General features: G+C 43.1%; 1 protein-coding gene across 1 annotated transcript; it reads left to right on the plus strand.

Annotated features, from left to right (window-relative positions):
- The first annotated feature begins 4,748 nt into the window (after positions 1-4,748).
- Positions 4,749-9,943, plus strand: LOC148509679 (nicotinamide N-methyltransferase-like). Its single transcript, XM_088442946.1, has 3 exons — positions 4,749-4,896; positions 9,031-9,238; positions 9,517-9,943. The coding sequence occupies exons 1-3, from the start codon at positions 4,749-4,751 to the stop codon at positions 9,941-9,943; spliced, it is 783 nt and encodes a 260-aa protein (XP_088299072.1).
- Positions 9,944-12,229: the final 2,286 nt, after the last annotated feature.

The following is a 12,229-nucleotide window of genomic DNA, read 5'->3' on the forward strand; positions in this document are numbered from 1 at the left end:
TCAAATAGTGCACCATTATACTGCCTTTCTTTTCCCTCTTCAATATTATCTAAAATGTCAGAAAACTGCTGTAAGTCTTCTACTCAAACTTGAAAAACCAATGATCCTTGTGCAATACAGATATGGTGCCATCACGCCATGTGGTTAACTGCAGATTCAGCACTCTCATGGAGTGAGATTGTTGTCACTCACAAGATGGTGGAGTTGCTTATTAACAGATGTGTACTCACAGGAATACCTGGACCACCTGTGTAGTCTCTGTGCTATCCAGTGATTGGGAGCTGGGAGAGGCTGGATACTGTCAGCTTGGAGTTCACAGTCCACAGTGCTGGTTAACTCCAATGCACATTTCATACAATAAGTACTTCTTCAAGCTGTGGATTATGAACTCCAAGCTGAGAGTATCCGGCCACTTCCAATCTCACATAAATAGAATTAAAATGATCTAACAATTATAACATTCAATTAGCAATATTTACACATTTGGCATTACAATTTGTTAAACAATATTTTTTGAATACATACAGTATGCAACAATATCCTTCCTACAGGTTCACCTCATACTAGAAACTCTTTTTCCTTAAAGAATAAGGAATGAAGTTTAAAGTATGATGGAAAACAAACTGCTTAACTTTAGATTTATATAATATAAATCTCAGAGGTATGTAGGGAAAGTATTCTACTATTTGGCTCCCTTTTGAGAGCTCATAGATAGAGACTATGGCACTCATTCAGACCCGCTCGCAAGCGCTGAGCACTCGTGAGCAGGTAAATGTTTAGGGCCTGCGCATGTGCAGCGGCCGCATTGCGCGTGCGCAAGCCCCGAAACGAGAGAGAAATTCTCTAGCTCCGGGGCTCGCTACCAACAGGGTGGCTGTCGATGTTGATCGACAGCTTGCCCTGTTTGGTAGGCGGGCTGGGGGGGGTGGCTGACCAAATGGAATGCATGCCATTTGTGGGCAGCCACACTGACATCAGCAGTGATGTCAGTGGGGAGCTTCCTGCTCGATCAGAGCAGGAAGCTCCCCGGGGCTTGCGGTTGCCGAGACCCAACCTCAAGGGTCTCGTAGCAAGCCCCGATGGTCGCGATGGACTTGACCATCGCGACCATCAACCTGGTCGCTCGCTAGAGCTGTGGGTGGTAACCCACAGCTTAGCTAGCGACCAGGAGGCCACACTTCAAAAGTCAAGCGGCCACCCTCATTCAGAGTGAGTGCTCGCTTCTTGCGAGCACCTCTGAATGAGGGCCAATGTCTCAATAAACCAGAATAGTGATGATGATTATCCGTTTAGTCGACATTGATTTTTGGACACTTTATGGCTCAGTGAACGCCACGCTTCTCTTTCTCTGACCACTTCCTTCAGGTCATTTATGAGCATGTTTGTGTCAGCCTTTATTGTGTCCAGCCAACGAGTTCTTTGGCGTCCTCTTCTTAGGGACCCGCTGACGAATCCAAGCATTAGCGCTGTTTCTAGGAAATTAGCCCGCATGACATGTCCAAAATATGAGAGTCGTTATTTGGTGATCTTGCCTTCTAATGATATTTTTGGTTTGACCCGCTCTAGGACTGCCTTGTTCATATTCATTGCTGTCAATGGTATGCGCAGCATTCGCCTCCAGCACCACAATTCAAAAGCGTCAATTCTCTTGCGATCTGCCTTCTTGAGTGTCCAGGTTTCGCATGCATACATATAGATTGGAAAAACAATTGCATTGACCAACCGTGCTTTTGTTGTGCTGCTGATATCATTGCTTTTCCATATCTTTGTCATTCCTAGCATAGCATTGCGGCCAAGTGCAATTCGTCGCTTTATTTCAGTAGATGATTCTCCACTGCGATCAATCTTAGAACCCAGAAAGAGGAAGTCTCGTACCGATTCGACTTCCTCATTATCGATTGCAATATGGACTGCATCGTCACTTGTCGTAGTAGTTATCTTTGTTTTCTTAATGTTGAGGTACAGTCTCATGCTCTCGCTTTCTTCTTTAACTCTTCTGATGAGATATTCTAGGTCTTTTCTATTTTCAGCAAGCAGAGTCATGTCATCGGCATATCGAAGATTGTTGATGTTCCTACCTCCGATTTTTACTCCAATTGTAGACTCGTCCAAACTGCTTCGTCTCATGATCATTTCAGCATAAAGATTAAATAAAACAGGCGAGAGAATACAGCCTTGTCGAACGCCTTTTCTGATTTTGAACCAATCCGTGTTGCCAAAAGCTATCCTGACTGTGGCTTCTTGACTCATGTAGAGCGATCGCATCAGTTTCTCCAGGTGCTCCGGAATGCCCATCTGCCATAAACATTTCCATAGCTTGTCGTGATCAACGCAATCGAATGCTTTGCTGTAGTCAATGAAGCAAATGTACACGTCCTTTTGATACTCTCGTATCTTTTCCATAATCCATTGCAGGTTTGCGATTTGATCTCTGGTCCCCCGACCCCTGCGAAATCCAGCCGGGGTGTCTGGGAGCTCCTTCTCTACAAAGTAGGCCATGCATCTTTGAATAATCTTCAGCAATATTTTGCTTGCATGCGATATGAGTGCAATAGTCCGATAGTTACCACATTCCTGTGCATCACCCTTTTTTGGAAGTGGGACAAAGACTGATCTAGTCCAGTCTTTGGGCCATGAGTTCATTCTCCATATCTGCTGGCAAAGTGCTGTTAGTGTTGAGACAGGTACCCACTTGAGTAATTTGGCTTGTAAACCGTCGACACCTGGGGCTTTCCTGTTTGGTAGTTGTTTTAAAGCCCAGGCAACCTCCTCCTCTAGAACATCTGGTACATACTCGCTTGGGTTTTCCTGGCCGATGGGCTAATTTGGTCTATTGCCTGCATATAATTCCATTGTGTATTCCTTCCACCTGTGCTTGATTTGGTCTTCATTCAGTAGGATTTTACCATTCTGGTCTTTGATGGTCGCTACTTTGTGTGACGTAAATGGTGCACGTGCCTGCTTCACAAAGATGAACAGTTCACGAATGTGGCCTTGCTTGTTTGACTCTTCCAATTTTTTGCACTGTTCATTCCAGTAATGTTCCTTATCTCGTCTCGCTTCTCTCTTAAATTCCGCAATAAGCAATTTGAATTCGATACTAATGCCAGAGGCCTTGGCTGTTCGTCTCTTTCTTGAAATTTCAATCGACGCATCTGATAACCATTCCGATTTCTTTGCTGGTTCTTTGTACGGAACACATTTTTTCGATTTATCCATTATGATTGCTTTAATTTCTTCCCACAGATCGTCTGGATCTTTTCCAGTTGTACTCAGCAGTTCGAATCGCTTTTTTACCTCTATTCCATATTGTGCTGGAATATTGTTGGTATCAAAACGTTGCATTGTAGGCGTCCTTTTGATGGTATTGAACTGGAGTTTCACTTTAGCGACGAGTAGCTGATGGTCAGAGCCACAATCCGCACCTGGGAGTGTTTTAACTGCTTGTGTTGAGCTCTTCCATTGAGCTCTTCCATTGTTGTTGGCAGAGAAAGTAGTCGATCTGATTGCGATGTTGACTGTTTGGAGATGTCGATGTGTATAAGTGGCGTTTAGGCTGTTAAAACCATGTGTTCATGATCAGTAGCCGATTTTCTTGACAGAACTGAACCAGTCGGTCCCCGGCCTCATTCCGTTCTCCTAATCCGAATTTGCCAGCGACCAGTGGCTCTTCTCCTTTGCCTACTTTTGCATTGAAATCTCCAGCAATAAAGATGATGTCTTTAGCAAGAATTTGGTCGACTGCTTGTTGAAGGTCTCTGAATGAGGGCCAATGTCTCAATAAACCAGAATAGTAATACACTTTAATAAACAAGTACAATGAATGTTTAAGTTGAGAATTATTATAAAAGCCCACATGTATACCCACATTTACGCCTCTCTAACTAAGCTCTCTACCTACCTACAGTACCTAAATAAATGAGAAGTTTACAAGGTAAATTGTTTTTGGCTGCTACCCACTATCGATGACCATTCCTTGGTGGTGCACTTTCTTTGTAGAACAGGGCTCTTTGCATCAAACGCAACTTAGACTTTGAGAGAAATCTTTTTCTGACATGGATGATGTGACTAAATAGATATGCTGGCTATGCCAATGTTACCTTATAGTGTGTAGTCAGTACTTTAATGTTTCTCTTGCTTGCAATAGTGCTCAGTTTCTTATGTTATAAAATCACTGGTTTAAATGTAAAGTTTTCTACTTGTGGCTTTAACTAATGATAATTACTCTCTACATAACTATATGTCAGTCTCTGAGCAGCTGCAGGTTTTAAACAAAATGTCATCTGCTGGGAACGATATATTTTCCAGTTTTAAACTTAGAATTATTAAGTTGTTACTTGTTCACTATGTACACAGACAATTAATGTTTACTAAACATAAATTGAACAACAGCATTGAAAGGGGGGGGTAGTTATTTTTAGTTTAAAGACTAATGGGTCTTACTAAGATGGAGCTTACTAGGATGGAGTGTAGAGGTTTAATCATAAACATAATATTGATTATTCATATCACATTGTAGCGTTGTGACATTATCACCTGGTTAGGTCAAATATTTACTCATCCATAATTGTCATAAGATCTCTGCACATAGTGATACATTTATAGTCAGCTGTGTATGACAACATTCTAATAAGAGTAAATAACTATAGGATTCTGCTGTATATAAAGAGACCAGTCATACATATTACTATAAGGCTACAGATACAGGTCAGAGACTCATCCCGTCCTGTGTGACAGAAGACAAGAGAATGGAAGCCAGACCCAAGTTGAAGCTTTATCATGTGCATGGGATGGATTCCAGGGACTTCCTACAATGTTACTTTGAAGCAGAAAGTGCATTCAGAGATGAGACAGTGGTGTTTATTATGGAGAAGCTGCACAGTGCATTAGTAACAGGTTTGTATTCAGGATAAATTGTTGCTATAGATATATAACATGGTTATATAGTGTACAGGCATGGGTGTAGTCAGGGGAGAACTGCCAGAGCTGGCTCCAGCAGGGGGCACCAAGCATGGTGGATAGGCAGTGTTTTTTTTTCCTTTAAACATTTTATATATAGACCGCCACGATTGCTCAGTCCACTGGTCCCCAAATCAGTGGCGTAACCAAGGCAGGGCGAGCGGGGCGCGTGCTCTGGGAGCCGTGTCAGGCCCAGCAGAGGGGAGCGCCATTGGCCAGGACACCGTACCCCTCCGAGCCCCCCCACGCCTCCTTTGCTCCCGGACTGAGGATTGAAGAAACAGGCCAGTGTGCCTGTTGGTGCTGCTGGGGACTGTAGGGGGAGCTGCAGCAGAAGTGTGCAGCCCCTCCCAGGCAGTCTTCCCATTCTCTCTATACTGAGAGCTGCTGCTGTAGGTAACTGTGACAGGGTTCTCCTTCCCCAGCACCCTCTCTGCTCCGGACCACCCAGGTAAGTACAATTTTTTTTTTTGCAGGGGGGTGGTTGGACTGCCGTGAGGGTGGGGAGGGTGACTTTCAGTTCATGTCAGTGATGTTTTACTTGGCTGCCTGCATTTGTGTGAAAGATGCGTGTGTGTCTGTCAGTGTATATGTGTGTCAGTGTGTGTGCCTGTCAGTGTGTGTGTGTGTGTCAGTGTGCACGTGTGTCAGTGTGTGTGTGTCAGTGTGCATGTGTCAGTGTGTGTGTGTGCCTGTCAGTGTGTGTCTGTATCAGTGTGCCTGTCAGTGTGTGTGTGTGTGTCAGTGTGCACGTGTGTCAGTGTGTGTGTGTCAGTGTGCATGTGTCAGTGTGTGTGTGTGCCTGTCAGTGTGTGTCTGTATCAGTGTGCCTGTCAGTGTGTATCTGTATCAGTGTGTGTATCTTTGTCAGTGTGTATGACAGTGTCAGTGTGTGTGTCAGTCTGTGTGTGTATCTGTGTCAGTGTGTGTGTGTGCCTGTGTCACTGTGTGTGTCAGTGTGGGTGTGTAGCTGTGTCAGTGTGTGTATCTGTGCCAGTGTGTATGTGTATCTGTGTCAGTGTGTGTGTATCTGTGTCAGTGTGTTTGTGTCAGTGTGTTTGTGTCAGTGTGTGTGTCAGTGTGTGTTTGTCTGTGTCAGAGTTTCTGTGTCAGTGTGTGTGTGTCAGTATGTGTGTACAGTGTGTGTGTGTATCTGTGTCAGTGTGTCTGGGTATCTGTCAGTGTGTGTGTGTGTATCTGTGTCAGTGTGTGTGTGTGTCAGTGTGTGTGTGTATCTGTGTCAGTATGTGTGTCAGTGTGTGTGCACTGGCATCACAAGGGGGGTGCGGGCTGCACTGGGTAACACCATCCAAAGGGGGTGACACAGAAATAGCAGAGCTGCTCTGCTATTTTGGTGTCACCCCGTCGGATGGTGTCACCGTGACACCAGGACGTGGAGAGAAGCAGCGATAACGCCCCCAAGATTGGCACACATAAGGGGTGTGGCTTTGTGGGCGATACGATGCCCCCTTGCCAAGAAACCATGCCCCCTTTTGAGAGTGCATGCCTATGGTGCGCAGAAGGACCAGGTGTTACCAAGGTAGGTGACGCCTCTGTGTGTGTGTGTGTGTCAGTGTATGTGTTTCTGTGTCAGTATATGTGTGTATCTGTGTCAGTGTGTGTGTGTTTGTGTCTGTGTGTGTATCTGTGTCAGTATGTGTATCTGTGTCAGTGTGTGTGTGTATTTGTGTCAGTGTGTGTGTGTGTGTATCTGTGTCAGTGTGTGTGTATCTGTGTCAGTGTGAGTATCTCTGTCAGTGTGTGTGTGTGTATCTGTGTCAGTGTGTGTCTGTCTGTGTCAGTGTGTGTTTATCGGTGTCAGTGTGTGTGTGTCTGTGTGTCAGTGTGTTAGTATCTGTTTCAGTGTATGTGTATCTGTGTCAGAGTGTGTGCGTATCTGTCAGTGTGTGTGTATCTGTGTTAGTGTGTGTGTATCTGTGTCAGTGTGTATGTGTGTCAGTGTGTGTGTATCTGTGTCAGTGTGTGTCAGTGTGTGTGCTTCTGTATCAATGTATGTGTGCTTCTGTGTGTGTGTCAGTGTGTGTGTGTGTGTGTGTGTGTGAGTCAGTGTGTGTTTATCTGTGTCAGTGTGTGTGTATATCTGTGTCAGTGTGTGTGTATCTGTCAGTGTGTGTGTGTATCTGTGTCAGTGTGTGTATATCTGTGTGTGCTTGTGTGTATGTGTGTCAGTGTCAGTAAGTGTGTGTATCTGTGTCAGTGTATCAGTGTGTATCTGTGTCTGTGTGTGTATCTGTGTCAGTGTGTGTCTGTGTATCTGTCTCAGTGTGTGTGTATCTGTATAAGTGTGTGTCAATGTGTGTGTATCTGTGTCAGTGTGTGTGTCAGTATGTGTGTCAGTGTGTGTGTGTATCTGAGTCAATGTGTGTGTGTGTCAGTGAGTGTGTGTATCTGTGTCAGTGCGTGTGTGTCAGTGTGTGTGTGTGAGTCAGTGTGAGTTTATCTGTGTCAGTGTGTGTGTATCTGTGTCAGTGTGTGTGTGTGTGTATCTGTGTCAGTGTGTGTGAGTCAGTATGTGTGTGTCAGTATGTGTATATCTGTGTGTGTATCTGTGTCAGTGTGTGTGTATGTGTGTCAGAGTGTGTGTATCTGTGGTGTGTATTTGTGTCAGTGTGTGTATTTGTGTCAGTGTGTGTGTGTGTATTTGTGTCAGTGTGTGTGTATCTCTGTCAGTGTGTGTGTGTATCTTTGTCAGTGTGTGTGTCAGTGTGTGTATCTCTGTCAGTGTATGTGTGTGTATCTGTGCCAGTGTGTGTCAGTGTGTGTCTGTCTGTATCAGTGTGTGTGTATCGGTGTCAGTGTGTGTGTGTCAGTGTATTAGTATCTGTTTCAGTGTGTGTGTATCTGTGTCAGAGTGTGTGCGTATCTGTCAGTGTTTTTGTATCTGCTTTAGTGTATCTCTGTGTCAGTGTGTGTGTATGTATCTGTGTCAGTGTGTATGTGTATCTGTGTCAGTGTGTGTGCATCTGTGTCAGTGTGTGTGTGCTTCTTTGTGTGTGTGTGTGTGTGTGTGTGTGTGTGTGTGTGTGTGTGTGTGTGTGTGAGTCAGTGTGTGTGTATCTGTGTCAGTGTGTGTGTATTTGTCAGTGTGTGTGTGTGTGTGTGTATCTATGTCAGTGTGTGTGTGTCAGTGTGTGTGTGTGTCAGTGTGTGTATATCTGTGTGTGTGTATCTGTGTCAGTGTGTGTGTATGTGTGTCATTGTGTGTATCTGTGTCAGTCTGTCAGTGTGTATCTGTGTCAGTGTGTGTGTGTACCTGTGTCAGTGTGTGTCTGTGTATCTGTGTCAGTGTGCGTGCATCTGTGTCAGTGTGTGTTAATGTGTGTGTATCTGTGTCAGTGTGTGTATCTGTGTCAGTGTGTGTGTCAGTGTGTGTGTGTATCTGAGTCAATGTGTGTATCTGTGTCAGTGTGTGTGTCTGTGTGTGTGTGTATCTGAGTCAATGTGTGTGTGTGTCAGTGAGTGTGTGTATCTGTGTCAGTGTGTGTATCTGTGTTAGTGTGTGTGTATCTGTGTATATCTCTGCGGGCAGCTGACGGTGGTTGCGGGCAGCTGATAAATGAAAAAATAATAGCCTGCTGAGTGACACATATCAGGGGGGCGGGGCAACAATAAATAAGCGGCCCCACAGCCAAATGGCTCAAAGGGATTTTTCCTGCAAAAGATAAGGGGGAATCCGTCCCTGGCAGCAGCGCTCTGATCTAAGCATGCCTTGGGTGGTTGAACGCATGAAGACAAATGTGTGCATATATCGGAGTGTGACCACACAACCAAGAGTGTTATACCAATTACATAACATATGTCATGCTTTTTTTTTATAAAAGCTTTATTACCAACACAATGTATCATTTATACCTTGTGTGAGCAATGCATTCACTCTCAGATTGCCAGTAATTTGTGTAATTGGCAGTATAACACCAGGAAACATACGTCATATATGAATTACATTTCAGTATGGGACCAATGCTGGGACTGAAATTATTTTTGTTTGGCGCTAACTCACTGTGACTATATAGAATGTTGATTTTATTCTTATCTGAATCTTTCCTTCAGGTCGTATAAAAGGAGAAACTTTGATTGAAATCAGTTTAGGATCCGCCGTTCATCATCTTTTTGTCATGAGTGAATTTTTTAAAGAGATCACTATACTAAAATTAAGAGAGTCCTGTATTATGGAACTCAACAAATGGGTGAACACCCGCACTGGGGCTTTCGATTGGACTCATGCATCTAAGATTGTTACCGAGCTGGGAGGCATCAGGTAAAATGTGATTCTAAACATTTAAAATAATAAAGGATAAGTCAAAATAACAAAAATGTAAAGTGAAGAAATCATTAAGATACCTTACTCATAAAGAGCACATAGAGAGTTACAAGCAAAGAGTTTATGCTCTTTGAGAAGATAATTTTTTGTTTTTTTTGTTTGAATGTTTTGGGGTTTTTGTGGCCGATGTATAAAGAAACTGAAGTGAAATACACAATTCTGCAATGTCCCTTGAGCTTGCAGTATTATATAATGTAATGGTTTAATTATTTTAGTTTCAAAGAACAGCAAAAGGAAGAAAAGGTGAAGGAAACCATTAAACACATTATGGAAATTGACTTCAGCAAAGAAAACCTCACTGATTCGGTGATGTTACCACAAGCTGACTGTCTATTCACGGCGTCGGTGCTGGATTCGGTTAGTCAGGACCAAGAAGATTACATCAGAAACCTGAGAAAGATGTCAAAGCTGGTTAAGCCTGGGGGATACTTTATTGCAATTGGGTTGTTAAATGCCACATATTACACAGCTGGTAATGAAAGGTTACATGTATTTAATTATGGAGAAAGTTTTGTAAGAAAGACTTTCACCGATGAAGGATTTGTAATTAGTTCCTGTGCGTTACTTGATAGAAAAGTAGAGAGTGATCTCATAGATTATAAGCAAATGATGGTCCTTATTGCTGAGAAATGTAAACGTTAATTCTTTGTTTTACTCATGCTTCTAATAAACCAAAAGTAAAAATTGCTAAAATGGTTTGTTTTTGTGTTTTTTATTCAAAGCAAGGAGTTGGGGCATATAATGGGTAGAGGTTCTGATACTATGGATAAAAGTTGCTGGCCTGCTGAAGGTCCTGTGGGCAGGTTAGTGACTCCCTGGTCCATATAGTTGTTGGAATGGACTAGTTACGTGATACAAGTTCCAGGTAGGACTGTTAATCTCTCCCAGGATTATTGTATAAGAACTACCTGTTTCTGAAAAATAAATGTTGGTACTTAGTACTGTGGTTAGGTAGCCTTATACTTGAAGCATGCACACCCATTCTGGTCTTCTCCACTACTGTTTATTTGTTTCCAGGATGACCGCAAAACTATGAATTTCACAGAGAAGTATGTTCAAAGCACTGTCACTTACTAACGGAGACCCACTCTATGGTCACTGGCCAGTATCTGGCATTGATCATACTGACACAGGGCCTGCAAAGGCTTTATATACCCCAGATTCCTCAAACCCCTCCCAGATTGACAGACAAACCACACCCCCTCCTTATCTTTAAAAGACAGGCTTTCACAGGTGTTAAGATTTGGACAGATATGCTGCTATCCTGCAGGCATAGAGTGAACAACACAGAACATTTTTACAAGCAGGTAAAACACCCATTTTATATTTTAAATGCCTAACATTCCTGGTCCTGCTACCAACCACCCCTGGCTCCTTACAGAGTATACTCTCCCTTTTGCCAAAGAACCATTAAGACTCTCAGAAAAATATCACTAATGCAAAACATAATCAGTTCTACATGATTGGGCCAATGACAAAGGAGACCATCAAAAATGATATCTGATGGCAATGCACCACCGTAATATGGTTTGAGGCTATATTTATATGCGATTCCTGACTCAATGGAAGATATTTACTTATTAAGGTGCAAAACACAAGCCAGACAGAGGTTTACTTTTATTGTCTGACTTACAGTAACTTATACTAACCACTAGATTATCAGATCTATGCAAGAAAAATGAGAGATAATCGAGATAGAAATTGTGTGAAAGTAAAAGAAAAAATTGAATGAGAGCAAGAGAGTAAGAATAATAGATATGAGTGAAAACCGAAAGTATAAGTTGAAGACAGAAGAAGAGAGCGAGCACCTCCAAACTAATGACAATGAGAAGGTGTAGAGGCCAGAAAAACCTAAATAGAAAGTTGTGTTTAAAAGAGTGGGTGGGCTATACTCCATGGGAACAGAACGGGTGGGCTATAATCCATAGTAACCTGGTGGGTGGGCTATACTCTATAGTAACCAGGTGGATGGGCTATACTCCATGGGCATTGAGTGGGTGGGCTATACTCCATGGGCATTGAGTGGGTGGGCTATACTCCATGGGCATTGAGTGGGTGGGCTATACTACATGGAAACAGAGTGGTTGGGCTATACTCCATGGAAACAGAGTAAGTGGGCTATACTCCATGCGAACAAAGTGGGTGGGCTATACTCCATGGGCATTGAGGGGGTTGGCTATACTCCATGGGAACAGAGTGGCTAGGGATACTCCATAGTAACAGAGTGGATGGGCTATACTCCATAGTAACAGAGTGGGTTGGCTATACTCCATGGGAACAGTGTGGGTGGGCTGTACTCCATGTGATCAGAGTGGGTGGGCTATACTCCATAGTAACAGAGTGGATGGGCTATACACCATGGTAACAGAGTGGGTAGGCTATACTCCATGGTAACAGAGTGGGTGAGCTATACTCCATGGTAACAGAGTGGGTAGGCTGTACTTCACTGCCCCCTGAGTGAAATTAGACACACTAGATGTCTGACTTATTTAAAGTAATCAAAGTTTAAATTTGGAACACAATACATGTACTTGGGCACGTAATACATGAAGTTACATAGGTAGATCCAGCAGCTATCAGCCAAGAATAATAAACCCTACAAGTACCAGCCAGTATAATGCTTATGGCCCAACATCATGTCTCTCTCTACAGTCAACAACAGGCACATTACAGACAGCATAGGAACTAAACAATAAGAAAGAATGATACAAAAGTAGAGATGTGCGCTGACCCCGGTGTTTTGGTTTTGGTTTTGGATCTGTATTTCCTCGTGTTTTGGATCTGGATTGGTGTTGCCTAAACCGCCCTTGCATGTTTTGTTTTGGTTTTGGATCTGTATTTTTTTCTAAAAAAATCATAAAAATAGCTAAAATCACATAATGTGGTCCTGTTTTTGTTCCTACATTATTATTAACCTCAATAACATTT

The sequence above is a fragment of the Taudactylus pleione genome, unplaced genomic scaffold (assembly GCF_031769625.1).
Source record: "Taudactylus pleione unplaced genomic scaffold, aTauple2 ptg000318l, whole genome shotgun sequence".
NCBI classification, from domain to species: domain Eukaryota; kingdom Metazoa; phylum Chordata; class Amphibia; order Anura; family Myobatrachidae; genus Taudactylus; species Taudactylus pleione.

What these genes read in the sequence shown, in the direction of transcription:
- LOC148509679 (XM_088442946.1), top strand. Translation starts at nt 4,749, where the DNA reads ATGGAAGCCAGACCCAAGTTGAAGCTTTATCATGTGCATGGGATGGAT. An exon ending in GCACAGTGCATTAGTAACAG is followed by an intron (nt 4,897 to 9,030) that starts GTTTGTATTCAG and finishes TCTTTCCTTCAG; the next exon opens with GTCGTATAAAAGGAGAAACT. An exon ending in ACCGAGCTGGGAGGCATCAG is followed by an intron (nt 9,239 to 9,516) that starts GTAAAATGTGAT and finishes TAATTATTTTAG; the next exon opens with TTTCAAAGAACAGCAAAAGG.